The 22,410-nt window shown below is 38.2% G+C and overlaps 3 protein-coding genes across 3 annotated transcripts in view; 2 read left to right on the top strand and 1 right to left on the bottom strand.

Moving 5' to 3' along the window:
- Positions 1-5,146, top strand: part of LOC127428668 (taperin-like) — a 43,831-nt gene extending 38,685 nt beyond the window's left edge. The window contains exon 4 of the mRNA XM_051677175.1: positions 1,777-5,146. Within this exon, the coding sequence (XP_051533135.1) occupies positions 1,777-1,839 (63 nt within the window). The 3' untranslated portion in view covers positions 1,840-5,146. The remainder of the gene's footprint in view (positions 1-1,776) is intronic.
- ssna1 (Sjogren syndrome nuclear autoantigen 1) lies at positions 4,849-10,300 on the bottom strand. The gene is made up of 3 exons (XM_051677424.1): positions 10,008-10,300; positions 7,646-7,845; positions 4,849-5,197 (listed from the first exon to the last, which is right to left on the bottom strand). Exons 1-3 carry the CDS (start codon positions 10,057-10,059, stop codon positions 5,102-5,104), a joined length of 348 nt encoding a protein of 115 aa, XP_051533384.1. The 5' UTR covers positions 10,060-10,300; the 3' UTR covers positions 4,849-5,101.
- Positions 10,301-11,452: 1,152 nt separating this feature from the next.
- anapc2 (anaphase promoting complex subunit 2) overlaps positions 11,453-22,410 on the top strand; it is a 31,993-nt gene continuing 21,035 nt past the window's right edge. The window contains exons 1-4 of the mRNA XM_051677162.1: positions 11,453-11,766; positions 12,228-12,483; positions 15,640-15,955; positions 21,543-21,675. Coding sequence (XP_051533122.1) covers positions 11,701-11,766; positions 12,228-12,483; positions 15,640-15,955; positions 21,543-21,675 — 771 coding nt within the window. The 5' untranslated portion in view covers positions 11,453-11,700. The remainder of the gene's footprint in view (positions 11,767-12,227; positions 12,484-15,639; positions 15,956-21,542; positions 21,676-22,410) is intronic.

The raw sequence follows: 22,410 nt of genomic DNA on the forward strand, positions 1-22,410 counted from the left end.
AGTAATAAGTTATAATTACTATTATAATACCCAATATATTATGTGTTATGAATTATGGGTTCATATCCAAAATGCAAATATTAAGCCTATGAATGTAAAACCTGGTGTACTGTTAATGTGGTGCAGTGCAGACTGATTGCACTGTGAATTCAGCGACAAAAAGGTGAAAGTTCTGCTGCTGAAATCTGTCTGTGCAAAATTTCAATCACTGCCCCCAGTGGCCGAAGCTGGAAGTGCTGCACTCTTTTCCCATTGTTTTTCTATGTAAACATGCACTAGATGGAAGTCTTTGACCTTTGCGCTGCATCCAGCTTATTTTTCAGCATCTCACGCAGAAGTGCTGCCTTTTAGACCCTATGTAAGGTAAAAAATTTGAAAAAGCATATCTCGAGACACCTGTGTTCTGTTATATGTGTTGCGCTGCATATATCTTTTTTTGGTGCAAGAATGCAATTGGCCTGAACGGCCTCTAAGCAAGTTGAAAGGAATTCAGATTGGAAAAGCATGTCTTGAGATCCCACGTTCTGTTCCATTCTGTTGCGCTCCATCTTGCGTCCTGTTTGAACAGCCACTGTTGCAGCACTGGGCTGAGATATGTGCCATTACAGCGGTGAGGTAGATTATGATCTCCAAATGCTGCTTCTAAACCGAGTTCAACCAAATACCACTACTATCATACATACAACCTGAGTACTGCATTAGTACAATGGAACTGATATGGCATGCAAAAAAGTTAACATAGAACTGTCTTACTTAAGATTTCAGAATATGAACTGGCACTTATTTTATGCACCTAAGTTTAAAATGGAGTGAGCTTTTGCTAGGTATGTTCTTTGCAATAAACGATATTGCACGGTTATGTTTGGTTAATACTGTATGTATACATTGTGCCCCCTTGTGGACTAAAAGTGCGGTCACATTTACCTTTGCACGCCGAAATTCCGCAAGTAGGTATAGCTGCAGGCCAGAGACCTCTGAATGGGGGGCAGAATCTCTAAAAGAGGGTGGAGTTACTCCAGAAGGGGGCGAGGTTACTCCAAAAGGGGGTTGTGCCAACTCCAAAAGGGGGCGTCACTTCCACTCACGGTTAAGGTTAGGTAAAAGTGTAAGGTTAGGGGCTCCCTATATCTTTGCTGGCGGTTAGGAGCTCCCGCCCCTTTTTGGAGCTCTGGCTACAGCTATATCCTTCTCCGAAATTCTGCGGGCAAAGAAGGCGTGGGCGGATGTTGAGTGCTTGTGAGCAAAAAACGAATTGCCAAGCAGCCTCTTTTTAATGCTGTAGTTTATACTCTGGAAGAGTGAAGTTAAAAAGAAACTAGCCGCTGAAATGACATCCTTGTCCATTGTGAATATTCGGTGTAGCTGTGTATGAAGTTTCGCCCACACAGAGGTCACTGCCAAACTAAGCAACTTCCTGTTGGTCAACGTGGTGTATTCGCCTGTCAAAGTTCACCAAACTTGAATTCCATGGAAATTCTTTGCCACCGGAAGTCCATTGCGCAAAATGCGGATTCCCATTGAAATTACTGTATTTCGCCCGCGAAATTTCGCTGTGCAAAGGTAATTGTGACAGCACTTTTAGGACAATGTCAATTTTAAAACCTCTAACAGAAATAATGCCTTTTAAAATTTGAATACAATTTTTATATAATTCAAATGTTGGTATTATTAATGTGAAAATTGTTTTATTTAGTTTCTCAGCCCTACTAAATAAACACGAAAATACACATGGGAAGCTGCTCCTTTTGGTTAACTATATATCCTTCTTTTTCTTAGCTGACACCTGCTGATAGCTCCTCTCTGTCAGACTTCAGCAGTGAACCAGCCCTCTACTTCTAAATCTTTCAGACGTCTGGAAGATCCGGGACCAACCACTGCCTGTCCACACGCACCAGCCTAAATACAAACAAACACGACTTCCAGAACAATGGGACCAGTAGCAACCAGCACGTCAACATCAACAACCATTGCGTATTCCACGTTCACACGCCATCAACATTCACAGCAGGACTGTTGTCATCATTGATATACACAGTGGATTTATCATTCACTCATTTGACCTCCAGTTGCCATGGACTGTGATTGTGATAGACTATGTTAACATGGAAAATGGCTTGAACAGCCATTCCATCTAGGTATTCCACACTCTCGGTCACTGTCTTGCGCTATGTATGTAATCCTCACCTTATGAAAGTGACCAAATTCCGAAAAGGCATAGATGACTTTGACTGTCCTTAAAATGGAGAAACTTAATGGGAATCTACAAAGAGGACAATATATGGGTAAAGCAACAAAAAATGAAAGCAAAAAAAGTGATGTTTGTATGTATGATTGGTGAAAGGGTGCCACAATCCTCGTTCGTTGTGATGTTTTTGTATGTGCATGTGTAGGTCTTTATTGACAAGGCTTCCGAACTGTATAATTCCTTCACCTTTTGTTTCGTGTGTTTCTATTGTATGTCTGTATTTCGTTTAAGATGGTAGACGTTTCTGATGCACAACAGCACCCTCTATAACATATACAGCTGAAACACTGTATTCTAGCAACATGATCAATTTTTAGAAACCGCTCTTAATTGGTGAATTGGTAAGCACATTCATTTTGCATTGGTTTTCATGGTAATAGAACTTGATTGATCACTTAAACTAAAATGTGATCAAATTTGGTTATTATCTGGATCACCGAAATGCAACTACAAACATGCAGTGTCAAGAGTTATGCAGTGAATCTCTCAAAAAACATGTCCAGATCATATTTCACCCCAAAATCAATAGAAAAACGAATCTGAAATTATATTGAACATTATTTGCATGACAACCCATTTTCCTCCCAAATTGGAATTACTGTAATGCAGCAAAAAATGCATTCTCATTACCCGTGTTAAAAAAAAATGGTCAGTCGTTGAGTATATGTTTATCATGGTAGTATTATTTTTGACTGCTTTTTTGCAGATTTAATACATTAAAAATGACTGTATTATAGTAATGAGACTATAATGATAATCACCATTGAGAAAATGGAGATTCAAAATATTCTAAATTCCAAAACAAAAAGAACAAATTTTGAAATGATAATTTGCATATAGAAAATGAAATGTGACATTTAATGACAATTAAGAATATTCTTATTACCGTAATGAATCCAAATGTTTAGTAATTTCCATTATTCGGGTCTCAATTTTTACTGCATTAAACAAATTACTGCCATACAAAATTTTGATTTAAATCAGCATGAAGACAGTACGAGAAATACTACCATGTATCATGGCAAAAAAACAAAAAACAAAAAAAAAATACAAAATGTGTTGGGTTTCAGGCTTTGGGCTTGAAGTAAAATATAATTTCTTATATTGTGGTGTTACCAACCAACTAATGCATTAGTTTGTCAGTAATCGTGCTTTAGTTTATAACCGTGTTTTGAACTTGTCATCCTTGCGATGTACGAAATGGAGCACTCAGTGTGTCATGAAGGGAACATTATTTAGTGGGTTTGTGAGTGTGCACGCTGTATGCATGGGCCGTGTGTGTGTGCAAAACAGAGATTGACTACATACACGCAATGCCAACTGACTCGAGTGTGTCATATCCGTAAACTGACTACAGCATATCTGATCACTCGTCTATTAAGCCTCTCCGACCAGTATTGATGTATAGTTTGTACACTCCGGGATGAAGTTTTCATAATTTATTTCATGCATCTTGTATCAGTTTTTAATATTTTTTTGTCCATTTTAGTCCGGGATTATTTTTTGGATTCTTTAATATGTACAAAGTTACTTTTGGTTTGTTTGGACAACTTGCATCTCAGTCCATGCGTCTGTTTTTGCTTTATTTTGCACCTTTTGCCATCATGCTTGAAACCTTGCACTTCAGTTCTCTCTGGGTTGGAATAATGCTTTTTAGGAATCTAAAACTTTTCTGTCCTCACAACTTTTCAGCTTTTATGACTTGCATATTGTGATTTTAACACAAACCAAAAGCTGTCTATTGAGATATACGAAGTGCAGACCAGAACTGCCCATTAATATTTTCCATTTCTTTAAATGTTTTTCTTCGATTAACGATGCAAATTTTATTTAAAGATGAAGTGTGTCATTTCTGTGCCACTAAACATCACCAAATGGAATTGCAAACAGATTTCCTGAACACTCCTGCCTGCCATTGGTTAAATAAACCGTTAGTCCCGCCCCAAAATCATGCCATTGGTTGAGCTGGTTAACAGTACCGTTTTGATAAAGCTGTGGCTGTTTACACTTTTTGGGGAAATTATCGAACGTATTGGGGAAATGGCTTACGTATAGTTGATTCTGCATATTAAGCTGGGATGAAGCAAGTATCAAAAAACAAAAAGAATGATACGCCCACCTTTAAGAGAGGGACTTTAAATAAGGCTATTTCACCAAGTGTTCCACCAAATCTTACATGATTCTAGTAACACAGTTTACTGTATGTCACTTTAGTACTCGGCTTACCAACTCAGTCTACATCTACAATATCCTAAGCAAACATGAAATATTCTTGAGGGATGTAAATTATAAGCTTAGAGGGTTGGGAACTATTGCTTTTGTGTCTTAAGTAATGCGACTTCAGGTGCTTCATTAGTTCCTGTAACTCCAGCCAACCCTCAAGCTGCTCATTGCTCTGGTGTAAGTTATTATACTGTATGTCAAAACGTTCTGTTTTCTGCATCAAGAGAATATTAAATGTACAATTTGTTTGATGGATTCTTCAAAATCAATATCAGAAACAAATACAAGGAAATGTTCAATAAACAGATGAAGGCTAAAGGATGTTCATATTTGATCTCGAGTATCCTTTATGAAAAAAGAAATCATACATAGCCCAAAAATAAATTCAATCAATTCAGTTATCTTTATTAAAACATTTCATTTAAATAAAAGTATCATTTTAAACACCAATTCATATCAAAACATTACAAATCTGTACACTTTACATACAGGGTTTTCTGACAGGAATGAAAAGTTAACTTCTGATGTTGATGTGTGGTGATTACAAAGCGGAACACTACAGGTAAAAGGGGGAAAAGTGAGAAAATAGATGAACAGCGTACAGATAAATTGAACGAGAACATTCAGCATTATTCAATGATCTTTGTTACTTCTTGGTTCAGTGGCTTTGGTCAGATTCCCTGTCTCCTTCTTCAAAACACTCAAAAGTGTCTGAGAACTTTCAAGTATCTGAAAGAGACAGAAAGGGTGGGATTAGTTAATAAATACTTAATTACATAATAATACATAAGAGCATGGAGTCTAATGGAGTATAGCAGTTTGGCTACACCAAAAAAATTATATTTAAACGACAACCCAAATTGTATTTACATAACTAACCTCTGCATATTGCCCTTCTTGTTTTGTTGACTTGAGTCATTGTTTAGTTTAATTAGTCTGACATGAAGGCGGGTGTCTATGGAGCCCCTCAGAAGACATGGAGGGAATATATTTTCCAAAATGGTAACCACAACATTTTTCAGTGGTTTTACTTTTTAAAAATCATGGTTTTCTACCCAAAAAAACATGGTTACTACAGTGAAACCTTGGTTAATTTTCTTAAAAATACATAATGGCTTCCGTATATACAGTATACTCACCGGCCACTTTATTAGGTACACCTGTACATCTACTTATTCATGCGATTATCTAATCAGCCAATCGTGTGGCAGCAGTGTAATGTATAAAATCATTCAGATACGGGTCAGGAGCTTCAGTTAATGTTCACATCAACCATCAGAATGGGGAAAAAATTACATTTACAATTATCATAATCCACGCTCGTGAGCTAATAAAAGATTTGCAAGCTATGACAGTTCTTTTTCTATTTCTTCCGTTGTATTGTGTACGTACCTGCCCACGACATGTTTTAATTTATAGGTTTAACAGCATAAACCGAGACTATACGCTATCAACTGAATGTGTTTTATTGATGCCTATACTAATTAGTGAAACCTCAAATGATAGTGCTCATATCAAATGAAGAAACTTTAAGCAAGTCATGTTAGTGTAGTGGTTCTCAACCCTGTTCCTGGAGCCCCCGCAACACTGCACATTTTGTATATCTCCCTTTTCTGACACACCCAATTCAGGTCTTGGAGTCTCCACTAACAAGCTGATGAGTTGAATCAGGTTCGATTAGGGAGATATCTAAAATGTGTAGTGTTGGGGGGCTCCAGGAACAGGGTTAAGAACCACTGTGTTAGAGGGTATTAATTTTTTGAGAAAACCAAACACAAACTGCATCTTCCCAAGACTTTTTCACCCATGCCAAGCACTTCTGCTGGAAAAACTAGATTACATTTATCAAGCAGAGCTGGTAACAAACTATACTTTGAAACAGTAAACGCAAGCATTAAAAGAAACATTTTCAATTTGGTTTATGTTTTAAAAAAAGAAAAACATTTCTTTTTTTACTAATGTACTATGTTATTTATTAAGGTTAATTTCACTCATTCAATAATTAAATTTTTTAATGTTTTTTTTTTTTTAAATTTAGTCATGGCAGTTTGCCTGAAAGAATACAAAACGTTCAGATGTCTTGCGCATGATTTACACGTAAAGGCCCCAGCACACTTATGGAAAAGTACTTCGCTCAGAGCCAAAAAGACGTCTGAAACAGCTGAGCAACGAAATACTGTTTGCGAACACTGTTTGTGTTTAGAGCAAAGATTGGCGTATAAGAGTTTGAGTAGATTTGATCTCTTTTGTAGATTAAAAAAAATAAATAAAAAAAACTGCATGACATGTTCTTGGAAAATGTCTCTATGCAAACAATCATACAGATGTAGGTAAATTTGCACCAGCTTGATAACTCTGCACGCCGGTGTGTTTATGTTGACTGATCTTAACTAACTGAATGGTAATTAGCTGCCGGTCTCAAAGAAGGTGGAGCTCAAGGTCATACCTAGCAATGATGTGGAGAGTATTGTTAGATATGATGCCCTATTGAGCTGTTACGTATCACCGAAACAAACTCAAAAACCCCTTCTTTTTGGCCAGATTTTGTTCTAAATGACCTCACACACATTTTTTATTCGATTTTGCAGAAAGTATGCTGGGGCCTTAATCAAAAGCAAGTATAAATTTTGTTCCTACCAAATAACATTTTGAAAAAACTTTTTTTTGAATGCAAACTTTATTGCAAGGGAACGCAAACTTTATAGTGAGGGATCTAAAACAATTGCGAAGTCACGCAAACCTTATCGCTGGCGAGGGAACGCAAACCTTATTGCTGGCGAGGGCACGCAAACCTTATTGCTGGCGAGGGCACGCAAACCTAATTGCGAGGGCACGCAAACCTAATTGCGAGGGAACTAAAACAATTGTGGTGGAGTGCAAAACTTATTGCGAGGGAAGGCAAAACTATTTTTAAAAATAGTTGTCCTTTAAGGGGCTCTGTAGGTGTCTACACACAGGCAACGTTATTTAAAAACACTTTCACTACTAGACTAGATCTCTGTTAGATCATTAAGTGATGCCACTTGATTCACATCTAATCGGATAAGTAGTGATAGACTCAGACTGATATATTGTCCTAGCTGATTAATCGTCCAATACTTGAATTACGAAATTAAATATATTGACAATATTAAGCTGATATTTAACCTGCATTACCCAATAACTGTGCCTGCTTACCTTCATGTATGCAGCATCTGTCTCAGCGATGGTGCGGTCAAATTCAGCACGGGCACTGAGGCGGCGTGCCAGGCTCTCATTCACACGACTCAACTTCTCCGTCAGCACACGAACATCATGCTGCAGACGAGCTTTTTCTGCTTCCTCCTGCTGTATCAGCCTGTTCAGATCTTCTCTTTTAGAGCACAGCTCCTCTATACCTGCAGATAAGAGGCACTTGTATGTTGATTCTTTTTCAAAATTAAAAGACAGATCCAGGCATATGCATATAATAGTTATTTACATTCATGTTATGATAGCTGAGAGGGAGTGTGTATAAGTTGCAGAAAAGGGCCTATTCAGCATGTTCTCCTGCTGATTCATGCAACTGAAAGTGAGGCTATATGCAGAAATGCACAATGCATGTTCTGCAGTGTCAAACTTTTACGGTCAGATATTTTGATTTGGATACAGGGCAGAAATCACTATTAGAGCTCAGTTGACATTTTAATATAATTTACTGAAAACAGATGTATTTTTGAAACTGAGAGAAATTAAGTTATTAGCCTAAAAGAGAACAGTAAAAGAGAAAAGTTGATGACTTACAATGAAATAACCAATAACTAACTAATAGACAATACTGAATACAAATAGCAAACATTTCAGCAAACTCTTTGCACTTTAACTTTCTTTCTTTTTTTCTCCCCAATTTGGCATGCCCAATTCCCAATGCACTCCAAGTCCTCGTGGTGGCGTAGTGACTCGCCTCAATCCGGGTGAAGGACGAATCTCAGTTGCCTCTGTGTCTGAGACGTCAATCCACGCATCTTATCATGTGGCTTGTTGAGCGCGTTACCGCGGAGACCTTGCACGTGTGGAGGCTCACGCAATTCTCCGCAGCATCCACGCACAACTCACCACATGCCACACCGAGAGTGAGAACCACATTATAGCGACCACAAGGAGGTCACCACATGTGACTCTACCCATTTTGCCACAATTTAGGAGGTATGCTTGAGGTCATTGTCCATTTGGAAGACCCATTTGCGACCAAGCTTTAACTTCCTGGATGATGTCTTGAGATGTTGCTTCAATATATCCACATCATTTTCCTTCCACATCATTTTCCTTCCTCATGATGCCATCTATTTTGTGAAGTGCACCAGTCCCTCCTGCAGCAAAGCACCCCCACAACATGATGCTGCCACCCCCATGCTTCATGGTTGGGATGGTGTTCTTTGGCTTGCAAGCCTCACCCTTTTTCCTCCAAACATAACTATGGTCATTAAGGCCAAACAGATCAATTTTTGTTTTATCAAACCAGAGGACATTTCTCCAAAAAGTAAGATCTTTGTCCCCATGTGCACTTGCAAAATGTAGTCTGGCTTTTTTATGGCGGTTTTGGAGCAGTGGCTTCTTCTTTGCTGAGCAGCCTTTCAGATTATGTCGATATAGGACTTGTTTTTACTGTGGATATAGATACTTGTCTACCTGTTTCCTCCAGCATCTTCACAAGGTCCTTTGCTGTTGTTCTGGGATTTATTTACACTTTTCACACCAAACTACGTTCATCTCTAGGAGACAGAATGCATCTCCTTCCCGAGCGGTATGATGGCTGCGTGGTCCCATGGTGTTTATACTTGCATACTATTGTTTGTACAGATGAACGTGGTACTTCAGGTGTTTGGAAATTGCTCCCAAGGATGAACCAGACTTGTGGAGGTCCACAATTTATTTATTTTTTTCTGAGGTCTTGGCTAATTTCTTTTGATTTTCCCATGATGTCAAGCAAAGAGGCATGGAGTTTGAAGGTAGGCCTTAAAATACATCCTCAGGTACACCTCAGGAATTGTGATATAGTCAATTAAAATTTAAACAATTTGTCTGTAAACAATTGTTGGAAAAATTACTCATGTCATGCACAAAGTAGATGTCCTAATGACTTGCCAAAACTATAGATTGCTGATATTAAATCTGTGAAATTGTATAAAAATAAATAAATATATAAATTTAAAAAAAAATTGTTTTAATGACTTAAGCCTAAGTGTATGTAAATTTCTGACTTCAACTGTATGTGTGTGTGTGTGTATATATATATATATATATATATATATATATATATATATATACACACACACACACACACACACACACACACACACACACACATACATTTTCCTTACTAGTATACATTAAGCTGCTTTAGGCTTTCAATTAGTAAGAATCTAACAAACTGCAACTCTATTCCTGTCAAATGAGATTAAAACAAGCTAGTTGTGTCCTTAAAGTTCCTTCTACTTATGACAAGTTTATATATATGAAAATGGCAACATCAAAAGCAAACCAAAGCTCCTTTAAGAAAAATGTATCGATAACTACTTACACTTGACAAGTTCATTGTTGTAAGTTTGTAGCGCAGCTCCTTGCTGGGTCATTCTGATTAGCTGGCTAGCTCAAAAAAGGCCCACTATTTGACCAACTAAAAGCCGTTCATACAGCTTAACAGGACAGACGGGTGGCTGGCTGCCCCTTCTGAATCAAACTCTTGCTTGAATTACTGAGCGTCACTCTTTAACGGGTGCAGATCTGCAGAGGGAGTAACTTTAGAAAACATTCCAGAAGCGGTTCGGATCAAGTCGAACTCCAGTTTCCATGCGTACGCTCGAGACGCTTCAGAACGACGGTTTCCGTTAGACTTTTATTTTATTGAGATATTTAAATACAACATTTTACAAATATACACATTTATTGAAACCCGCTTACAAATGACAACTTTGACATACAATTTTAAACCAAAAATATTTGCAACAAAACTAAAAAAAAATAAATTTAAAAAATAAAAAATAATTATTTATATCGGTGCGTCTTAAAAAACAAAACAGACTACTTACGCGTTTTAAGCGACTTGAAAATTGCTTATTTTGTATAAGTTATGAATGATATTTGTATAAACAGAAAACATTTTCTTTTCTTTAAAACTGCAGCTAAATAATTTTGAACAATTTTTATTTATTTTTTTCTTATATGTTTTTTTGTGAGTTGTCTTTTTGTAAGGTATTTTTTTATATTTTGTGTATATTATTATTATTTTTTTTTTGTTTGTTTTATACATTTGGTTTGTTTGGGGGGGATGGAAGAGCTATGTTATTTGACTTGGATTTTACGAACAACAAAAATAATAATTATTTTATTTTTTTTAAACATTATAAAGTGTGGGTGTGATGTTAAAAGCCTTCATTTCTAAATGGAATATTTTACCAAAATAATTATATTATTAAGTGGAAATTCATATAATAGCATATCTTTTTTATATTATAGTTTATATCTTCAAATGAGAGTGCACAAGTATTATTATTATTATTATTATTATTATTATTATTATTATTATTATTATTATTATTATTAACAAATGTGGCATTTCTTTTTTTCTTTTTTTTTTTTTTAACCGCACGATTTCTATTAGACGTTTGTCAATACCCTCTTGCATTTCCAGAAGGAACTGACGCTCTTCCTCAAATCTTTAAAATGTATTTATAATAAAAAAAAGCCCTTAAACTGCGTAAACTTTTGGAGATATACTTTAATGATTAACCCTCTTGTACAGTATTCTTTTTTTCTGTTAATCCTTGGCTATTTACCTCTGTTTATTATGCTTATTTTTGTTTGTGCTGCTATTTAGTTTTGACGGAATGTATTAAGTTTTACGTTTACTTTGGCTTCTTCGTATTTTTCACTCAAGCAATAAAAAATAAAAAAATAAAAAAAACGTTTGTCAACATCCGGCATCAAGTCGTCATCAAGGAGCGACAGACGTTTGAAGAAGACCTCTACCAGTAGGTGGCGGATATGCACCATTAGCTGGTTTGCCAACCGCTATAAAACGGAAAAGAAGAAGAAGAAGAAGCCCTCTATAATTTCTCATCGCAAAAAAATATTTTTCGAATGATTTGGACTATATAATGTTTGAACTATACAGTCATGGAGTAAAATGAGTTAATACACATCTATTAACGGAATCGAAGATAATACTCATGACCCAGGAAATCTGACTGTTGTTTACAATCTTATTAGCTGGAATGAACGAGGTGCAGTCGAAGACACAGGGACTGACAGCAGCCTGGAACACAGTGACATCTGCACTGGTGAGTGTTTGTGACATAAACAGTGTAACTCAACTGAATGTCGAAATTAGTACTGAAACCAGATTTTGATGGTAGCTGCAACAAGAAACAAGTACCATGGTGTTGCCATGTTACATTTTATTTGGTCAATTAACATCTGATGCCATCCCTGTACCATGTTACTACCACCGTATACTTTTAATAAATGTGGTTTTACATGGTTTCTAGCTGGCCCAAGCTGGTCTTGATGGTTGATCAGCTGGATTGCCGGATGGTGTACCTGGTTGTGACCTAGTACACCATTTTGTTCTAGCTGGTTTGACCTGGTAGTCCACACTGGACCAGCATCAAACAAGTTACCATGTGTCAAAAAACCCCACAAAAAACTGCTTTACCATCTTTAGCTGGTTTGGCCTGTGGTTTTCCAGTAGCGATGTCCAGAGTCTAATTTATACCTCACTGTCATGATTTGTTCTCTACAGGTATCTCCTGTGCCGCCAGATGCTTCGACAGATGAGGTTCTCTCTGACTATTTAGTCTTGCTGTGTGAGCATGGGCTAGGTCAGTACATGGAGGGTTGGCTGCTAGAGACTCTACAAGTGCATCTGACCACAGCTGTTGCTCCAGAGTTCTGGATGGGGCTCAAGCAGCCAGAGGGGGAGTCACAGGAGAGGGACAGAGCAAGAGCGTTACTGGAGGCCTTCAGAAAACTTCTTCTAGAGCTGAAACCTTTCCTTGGTATGTCACACCTTATTCTAGTTCTAGAAAGCATTTTATGCATTTTAAAAGTTGTTTACACCCCTGCAGACAAGACAAGAAGACTCATCAATTTAAATTTACCTGAAAGAGGAAGACTGTACATTTCAAAGGAATGTTCTGGGTTCAGTAAAAGCAATCAACAGCATTTGTGGCATAATGTTGTTCACGGCAAAAAATAATTTAGACTCGCCCCTCATTTATATTCTATTTATATTCCATTGCAAGTTTCTTAATATAACCATGATTTTTGCTTATTCTTTATATATATTTATTCCACGGGTCTGTTGAATGCTTGATTCTGATTGGTTCATGTATGTTCTAAAGAATGCAAGTATTTTTCAAGTAAACGCACGGCTATAAAGTAGTTCCAGGTCTTGACCGCATAACGGTTCCATATCACTTCGCCAAATTAATTAAGTTATTTCAAAGAGCCCTATAGGCTACCACAACCAAATAACCAGTTAAAACAGTCATTGGTTAAAGTAAATCAGTTAAGAATGTCAAAACAATGTCTAAAATATCCTACATTTATTTCAGTTTCGGTTAAAAAGAGCCCTCGTGCTCCCTCGTCTCCACCGCACTTACACACGCTCACTCACACACACACACACACACACACTCGCGTGCACTACCTTTTTACTTCTATGCCGAAAAGCAGCGCATCCTCCGTTGATAGTTATAAAGTGACGTTTTCGAATTGGCAACGAAGGCTTGAGCTGTATCAAAGCTTGATACACTTGATCAATACAACAGTTTCTATATTATCTGAAATATGTGTGAAAAACCCTCGTGCTCCCCCTTTCACACACTCCCACACTCGAGCACACACAGACATTATACGCGTAACGCACACACTTAAGGCCCAAACATACTAGAGAAAATCAGAGTCATCATGTCATCCTGCATCTCAGGGGGATAAAAAAAAAGTTATTAAGGTTTACAACAGGAATATAGCAACACAAATCTTGCCGATTTTGAAGCGATGTTACTTCTGACGGGAGCTGCAACAAAACAAGTTAATCCCAGAAGCGAGATATCTCATTTTCTGAGTTTCTCTTTTTCGGTCCCTCAAATACAAACGCACACAAACGCACTAACTTGTAACTCCAGTAAGTCTTCAAGTAAAGCGGCGCAAGCCTCCGTTTTGAACTAGCAACGAAGGCTCGGACTGTATCAGAGCAAGATGCTGATTCTGTGGCTGTTTCTCTCATAAGAGCGTTTTAGGGACGAAAACCAGAAAATGTCTTGAGATAAAACCCTGAACGATGTCTTAATGTGTGGTAACCGTGTTATAAGTGGAATAATTGACTCCAGACAATTGAATTGTTTAAAAATAATGCACACCCAAGGTGTAACGGTCACTCCGCTGCGCATTGTGACCGAATTACCACCTCAGGTGTGCATTATTTTTAACAATTCAATGGTCCGTCGCCAATTATTCCTTACACACACACACACACACACACACACACACATACATACATATATATATAAACAAAAATCATGGTTATATTAAGACACTTGGGGCCAGTCCATAAACATTAAAATATACACTTTTTCAAAAGTATAGCAACAAGACGTAAACAGTATGCATGTTGACATGATTTTAGTCTGATAAAATTGCTTGCTTACCTTGTGTGTGTTAACCCTTTAAGCTCGGATGGGTTCTGCCGACATGCCCGCTGATAATTATTTTTATAACAAAATATGAATAACTACAGTCTTTACCAACACAAAATAGGTATCATTTTAAAGCTTAGAAGCTCCACTTTCCAATACATGTAAGCATTATGACCAAAACTGAACAAGTGCTTTAAAATTTGCAGACAAATCAGAAGTGTTCCTATTTGATAATTTATTAATAATTTTGCACTACACATTTTATTGTAATCAGTAAAAACATTCAACTGATCAAATAGCCATGTGTTATATGTCGTTGGAAAGCTCTCAAAGAGTAGAATACAAACAGCCTATTTGTTTTACTCACAGAGTGAACAATAGCTAAGTATACGTCTATAGATCACTGCAACCAGAGGTGGAAGTCATCCAAATATGGGCAGAGAGGATCGTTCACTGTAATTACATATTAAGTGCATGACACAGACTCGATGGCTCAAATGACACAGAATGGAACTGAATGAGATCTCGTTTCTCATGCCTGCATGCTTTGGAGAGAGAGCATAGTCATTGTTGTAGTTGCATGTGTAATTAGTTCTTATGTACAGTTATTATGTTTTATTTGTTTGGAGAGGCTTTTAGATACTTGGAGACATTTTTGGACACTAGGAAAAATTATTTTTGGAATGCTATAACTTTTGATTGCTTTGTCATATCAACACAAAACTAGTTACAGGTGACATGATTGGGAACAAAACAAAAGTTTTTCGGAGCCACCTTATTTAGACACTGAGACATATAATGTCAAAGCAGAAAAATAAGAAAAAAAGTTTAAAATAATTTTGTTTTGTTGTTGTTGTTGTGATTTTTCAGCATTTTCTTAGGCTAAGAGTCTCCGAATTTATCATAATCTAAATTTTTCTTTTTTTTTTTTTTTAAAGTAATTTTTTTTTTTTTTTTTTTTTTAGGTCATAAGCTTTTACTTTTGGGTATGCCACTGAAACAGGAACTCTCTAAAAACATTCTCGGAGCATAAAGAGTTAAGTTATATCCATCATGACATCTTTGTTGTCATGACTACGAAACCCTGTAATCATGGTATTGGCTATAACTTTACACAGAATGGGTAGTAAACGATTTTATCCCACTAAAATCTTGTTAACGTATAATGTTCAGGTTTTGTGGCTAAACTTTTTGAATGACCTGTATTTTAGCATTTTTCCATTGGCCCCATTCAGTTCTATTGCAAGTGCCTTTCTGTAACCATGGTTACGTTTTTTTTTTTTTTTGAATCCACATTATGCCACAAATGCTGTCGATTGATCTTGATTTTCATTGAACCTGTAACATTAACTGGATATATCTGCTAAAAGTTTGCAAATAGACTACATATAGATGACCTCAAAGCTAACAGGCATGGACTAAATAACAAAATGTCATTTAGAATTTTATGAGGTCTTTATAATGGGGTGTGACGACTCAGTTACATTAATTATCCTCTCCTTTTTTTCTTTCAAGGAGGTCTTGAGAGGCTGGGCTCATGGCAGGATGAGGGCCGTGGGGGTTTGTGTGGTCCAGGGGCTCGTGGTCTGACTGAGAGAGCCTTCTCTGTGATCCGTGCCATCCTCCTGTTCTCTTCTCCTCCTGTGCTGCAGGAGCGGGTGCTGGAGTTCTACAGCCGCATGTTCTCTGTGCACATGAGTCAGGCGGGGGAGGCGGTGGAGGGGACAGCAGAGCCTGATGGAGGTGTTTTGTGCCTGGGCTGTGCCACCCAACCTCAGCTGTGTTGGTGTCAGGAAGCCCTCGAGCAGCTTCAAGAGCTCAGCCACATACTGTGAGTGCAGGAGAAGTACCATTTTAGATGCTGCCTTTTTCTTACCAGTGCTGTTTGGTCACTATTTTTATAACGTTTCTGTGGTGTGAAAGAACGTAAAGGTACATTTGGAATGTAAAATTAGCGTACTGCATACTATGCAATATACAGTATGTAAACTGCCTACTATCAGTTATAAATAGTGTGTGATGCAGTTTCAAAGTTCCTTTAAGCAGTATTTCTCAACTGGTGGGTCGCAGTTCTGTTCGGATTGGGTTCTTCATTAAAATGTTTCTGCGGCCCAAGCAGAATTTTGGACCGCCGAGTCAGTTTTTATGATACTCACTTCGTGTGTTGGGCACTTTACACGTGCTATATATGCTTCTCATCTGAAAACATGTTGCGATTAAAGCTTGCACGAGCCATCAAACAACCACTCGTGCATATAATCTGCCCTATTTCTGGAGCGCATCAACCGGGCTTCCCTCGATATAGCGGCACAGACCCCAAAACTGATGCGACCCATTTGAATTCGAATGCAAATTTTATAGTTTAAACCGCTATGTAGGAAGTCAAACCTCTCAAACATCAAGACACCCCTGACATGCTAAACAGCACTGAGGAGGAAGAGAGACAAAACTGTGCATGTGCCAAAATAAAGGTTTTTCAAATTAAATTCTGGGTCCTGAAACAGAACCAGTTGAGGACCATTGCGTTAAAGCAAGTCAGTTCACTCATTGGCCGTCATTCGGTAAACTGAGGTCCTGACTCTCAGTGGTCATTAAGGGGGCTTTCACACTGGGCACGTTTGCTGTGGTCCGAGTGCGATTGTTCCCGGTGCCCCCCGCAGCGTTGGTCTGGTTTCACACTCACTTGATTCTATTGAACCCCGGTGCATTTGCGTTCATCTTACGTCATCACAAATATGCATGGTGAACACAACGCGACTCATCATACTGTTTGTTTTTTTGGTTACTTTGGTGCCATTATGCACAGCAGAGTGAACGACAACTGCGTATATGTGCGCTTCAGTGTTGTAACTCATCAGATGTCCAGGGGAAGGTGGCTTGCTGCTGCTCGCAAACGCCGTTTTTTGAGGAGACAGCTGATTGCAAGGAATTCTTTTGCATCTTTGTTTACACTGCACGCTTACTCACGCTCATGTCCAAGGGGTTATCGCCACTGTCATTTCCTATTATACCCTATATTTATAACCTATAATATTATTTATACAGTTGTGCTTAAAAGTTTGCATACCCTGGCAGAAATTGCGAAATTTTGGCATTGATTTTGAAAATATGACTGATCATGTCTTTTATTTAAGGATAGTGATCATATGAAGCCATTTATTATCACATAGTTGTTTGGCTCCTTTTTAAATCATAATGATAACAGAAATCACCCAAATGGCCCTGCTCAAAAGTTTACATACCTTTGAATATTTGGCCTTGGTACAGACACACAAGGTGACACACAGGTTTAAATGGCAATTAAAGGTTAATTTCCCACACCTGTGGCTTTTTAAATTGCAATTAGTGTCTGTGTATAAATAGTCAATGAGTTTGTTAGCTCTCACATGGATGCACTGAGCAGGCTAGATACTGAGCCATGGGGAGCAGAAAAGAACTGTGAAAAGACCTGCGTAACAAGGTAAAGGAACTTTATAAAGATGGAAAAGGATATAAAAAGATATCCAAAGCTTTGAAAATGCCAGTCAGTACTGTTTAATCCCTTATTAAGAAGTGGAAAATTCGGGGATTTCTTCATACCAAGCCAAGGTCAAGTAGACCAAGAAAGATTTCAGCCACAACTGCCAGAAGAATTGTTCGGGATACAAAGAAAAACCCACAGGTAACCTCAGGAGAAATACAGGCTGCTCTGGAAAAAGACAGTGTGGTTGTTTCAAGGAGCACAAATGACGATACTCGAACAAAAATGAGCTACATGGTCGAGTTGCCAGAAAGAAGCCAATGCCACAAAAAAGCCCGGTTACAATATGCCCGACAACACCTTGACACAACTCATAGCTTCTGGCACACTGTAATATGGAGTGACGAGACCAAAATAGAGCTTTATGGTCACAACCATAAGCGCTATGTTTGGAGAGGGCTCAACAAGGCCTATAGTGAAAAGAATACCATCCCCACTGTGAAGCATGGTGGTGGCTCACTGATGTTTTGGGGGTGTGTGAGCTCTATTGGCACGGGGAATCTTGTGAAAATTGATGGCAAGATGAATGCAGCATGTTATCAGAAAATACTGGCAGACAATTTGCATTCTTCTGCACGAAAGCTGCGCATGGGACGCTTTTGGACTTTCAAGCACGACAATGACCCTAAGCACAAGGCCAAGTTGACCCTCCAGTGGTTACAGCAGAAAAAGGTGAAGGTTCTGGAGTGGCCATCACAGTCTCCTGACCTTAATATCATCGAGCCACTCTGGGGAGATCTCAAACATGCGGTTCATGCAAGACGACCAAAGACTTTGCATGACTTGGAGGCATTTTGCCAAGATGAATGGGCAGCTATACCACCTGCAAGAATTTGGGGCCTCATAGACAACTATTACAAAAGACTGGACGCTGTCATTGATGCTAAAGGGGGCAATACACAGTATTAAGAACTAAGGGTATGCAGACTTTTGAACAGGGGTCATTTCATTTTTTCTTTGTTGCCATGTTTTGTTTTATGATTGTGCCATTCTGTTATAACCTACAGTTGAATATGAATCCCATGAGAAATAAAAGAAATGTGTTTTGTCTGCTCACTCATGTTTTCTTTAAAAATGGTACATATATTACCAATTCTCCAAGGGTATGCAAACTTTTGAGCACAACTGTATAAAGTATTTATAAGGTGTATAGACAGACAGACAGTATTTATAGTGTTGATTGTACTTGTATGTCATTGTGGTGTCAATACTTTTTGGGACTTACAGGAATGTGTGGATTCTCGTGTGTTGTCGAAACTAATGATGTCGCACCCGAGTCCGAGTTGCTTTCACATTCACGAGAATCGCACTACAGTTCCATTGCAACCGAACTCAGACCACCTCCTAGGGGTAGTCTCGGTTTCGGTACCACGGTGCGCTCCCCGGTCCGCATGACAGCTTTCACATTACCAATTCTTCATGCGAACCGTGCTCTGTTTTGAACTAAACTGCCAGTGTGAAAGCACCCTAAAAATCCCAGGGCAAATCTCGAAAAGAGTAGGGGTGTAACACCGGTGTCCTGGCCAAATTCCCCCCATTGGCCCTTATCCATCATGGCCTCTTAATAATCCCCATCCATTAATTGGCTGTATCAGTCCACTCTCTCCTCTCCACCAGTAGCTGGTGTGTGGTGGGTGTTCTGGTGCACTATGGCTGCCGTCGCATCATCCAGGTGGATGCTGCACACTGGTGATGGTTGAGGAAAGTTCCCTGTTCACTGTGTAAAGTGCTTTGAGTGTAGTGTCAGAAAAGTGCTATATAAATGCAACATTCATTAATTCATTCATCTTAGTAACACCCCCAGGCACAGGTCTTATCTCTTTGGACAGGTAAAGACCAAAATCACAAAACTTTTTGCTAAGTTTAACATATTTTTACAATATTTTTATAAACTATTTGACAATTTCAATAGCATATGTAAAATCACCAATAAAATCTGATATTATCAGTGTATTTTTCAAATTGGTCTAGCAAATACACATTCAGTGTGTGCTTTCTAGAGCAAAAAGACCAGGTGATGCATTTGCCAATAAGGTGATTGGCTCCTTTAATTCAAATCTGTACATCCTTTTCTAAAATGGATAATGAGCAAATGTCATTTTTCCCATTTATTTTTCTATAAGTGATCTGTGTCCTTCTCCTTATACTGTCTTTGGTTTAATTCAGCTATTGATGTCAAGTTATCATCTCAGCTCTATCATATCAGCTTTTTTAACACTTAAACGCATACCTTGGGTTTGACCCGGGACCTCATTCCACCCCCTATACCTCATAAATTTTTTGGAGTTGTGCCCAAACCTCTTTAGTATTCCTCAATCTCTCTCTTATAAATAGTGACACACACACAAAAATAAAAATGTCAGAATTGCAAAAAAAAAATTTTTTATAATGGTTTAAGTAACAAAAGTGTATAGGGTCATGTATGTATATGAGACCCTAGGTATGTAATAGTGTCATTTTTTTTATTATTTCATATCTACTTAAGTTTACTATAACAGAATATCTTTTTCTTTGTTTATTACCAGATAAATGGGTACTGTATTCATACAAATAAATACTATAGCATGTGGATTTTCTGTGCAACAGTAAATGAACAACAGTGGTGAATTATCAGTATCCCAATTGCATGTCTACATACATGACATGTTCTTTCTTACTCGAGGTGGTGCTCTTGTTTCAGTGATTGACTTGACTTACATTTGGCATTGCTATTTTAATTTTAATTGTATTTTTTTTGTAAAAAATGTCCCCAATTTGGAATGCCCAATTCCCACTGCTTAATAGGTCCTCATGGTGTTGCGGTTACTCGCCTCAATCCGGGTGGCGGAAGACAAGTCTCAGTTGCCTCCGCTTCTGAGACAGTCAATCCGCGCATCTTATCACGTGGCTCATTGTGCATGATACCGCGGAGGCTCCCAGCATGTGGAGGCTCATGCTGCTCTCCGCGATCCACGCACAACTTACCACGCGCCCCATTGAGAGCAAGAACCACTTATTGCGACCACGAGGAGGTTACCCCATGTGACTACCCTCCCTAGCAACTGGGCCAATTTGGATGCTTAGGAGACCTGGCTGGAGTCACTCCATTTGGCATTGCTATTTGATGAAGAAACAACATGGAAGTAAACTATAGCAAGTACAACACATGAACCGTATGATATGACTATTGTCATTTGGGTGTACTACTGAAATGATGCAAGTTTTGCATCTATTTAGACTCAATAAGTGCCTGAAAAAATACTAATGTGTAGCTTACACTATGTGTATCTTATGTTTTTATGTGTCTCATGCATTTAAGGGTTAATCCAATTTGTCTAAAAATATCTTAAAGGGATAGTTCACCCAAAAATGGCATTTACTTAACCATATGTTGTTCCAAACCCAAACTACTTTCTTTCTTCTATGGAACACAAGAGGAGATGCTTGGCAGTAGGTTAGTCTCAAGGCCTTTGCACACCAGAGGTAATGCGAAACAAATCACTGACGAATGTCTCTTTTGCATTAAAAGCGAGGCGAATGATCGCTATTAACACATTCATGCCTTTACAATAGGTAGCGCTAATTGACAACATTTTTACCCTGGTATGTTACGGTAGGTGCCGGAAAGCACCTTTCAGCTGGTCTGACCATCTAACCCTCTTTTTTTTTACCATACAATCAGTCTGAATGGTGACTGATGCTAACATTATGCCTAACATCTCCTTTTGTGTTCCACAGAAGAAAGTTAGTCTTACAGGTTTGGAAGAACATTAGTGTGTAAATGATGACTGAATTTTGCTTTTTGGGTGAACCGTTCCTTTAACTTTTGGCATTCTGATCAAATAATGTGTCAAGAAAGAGATGTTAATAAATATTGTGACAAGTTAATGAATCACTCTGGAAATGGCTTGTTTTTCAGCTCTAGACTGCAGCTGTTGGAGCGTGTGAGTTCTGAGGCAGTGACCAGCATCCTACACAAGCTGATCGAGCAGAGGATGGAGCAGCGCTGCAGGGGAGAATATGAGAGCTCTTTCCTCACTGACTTCAATGATGTACAAACCCTTCAGACATTTACACTACAGAAAACATGATCTGATTTCACCTTTTGCCGAAATTCCCCATTCTGGATCCAAAATATGTCACTCGATGCATGTAGATTCAAAGAGAGGACAGAGATCTGTCCGATTACACATTAAGGTTAATCTTATCTAAGATTTGTTTTCATTTAATCAGCTAAATTATGTCTGTAAGTGTCAACCCAGTGTAAAAAGATTTTCTGCTCTTGCCAGCTGCTTCCTGTGTTTATTACTGACTCCAGCATATACACAGGAACTCTGACGGGAATGGTTTACATTTCTGACATGGGACACTTTTACGCAACATCAACGGCATTTACACACGGCAAGAAAAATATGTGAACCCGTTAGATTTACCTGCATTTATGTATAAATTTGTCTTAAAATCTGGTTTGATCTTTATCAAAGTTACAGTAATGACAAACACAATCTGTTTTAACTAATAACACACAAATGATTGTATTGTTCTTGTAAATATTGAATACATCATTCAAACATTCACAGTGTAGGTTGGAAAAAGTATGTGAACCCCAAGGCTAATGGCATCAACAAAAGTTAATTAGAGACTGGAGTTGGCAAACCTGGCATCCTATCAATGAAACGAGATTGGAGGTGTGGGTTAGAGCTACTTTGACTTATAAAAAGCACTCAAACATTTTGAGTTTGCTATTCACAAGAAGCCTCTTCTGACATGGGCCATGCCTTACAAGA

The sequence above is a fragment of the Myxocyprinus asiaticus genome, chromosome 3 (assembly GCF_019703515.2).
Source record: "Myxocyprinus asiaticus isolate MX2 ecotype Aquarium Trade chromosome 3, UBuf_Myxa_2, whole genome shotgun sequence".
Lineage (NCBI taxonomy): Eukaryota > Metazoa > Chordata > Actinopteri > Cypriniformes > Catostomidae > Myxocyprinus > Myxocyprinus asiaticus.

Excerpts from the sequence above, each read along its gene's own strand:
- ssna1 (XM_051677424.1), bottom strand. The coding sequence starts at position 10,059 with ATGACCCAGCAAGGAGCTGCGCTACAAACTTACAACAATGAACTTGTC. Across the intron at positions 7,846-10,007 it reads CAACAATGAACTTGTCAAGT|GTATAGAGGAGCTGTGCTCT; the intron begins GTAAGTAGTTAT and ends TCTTATCTGCAG. Across the intron at positions 5,198-7,645 it reads CAGATGCTGCATACATGAAG|ATACTTGAAAGTTCTCAGAC; the intron begins GTAAGCAGGCAC and ends TGTCTCTTTCAG.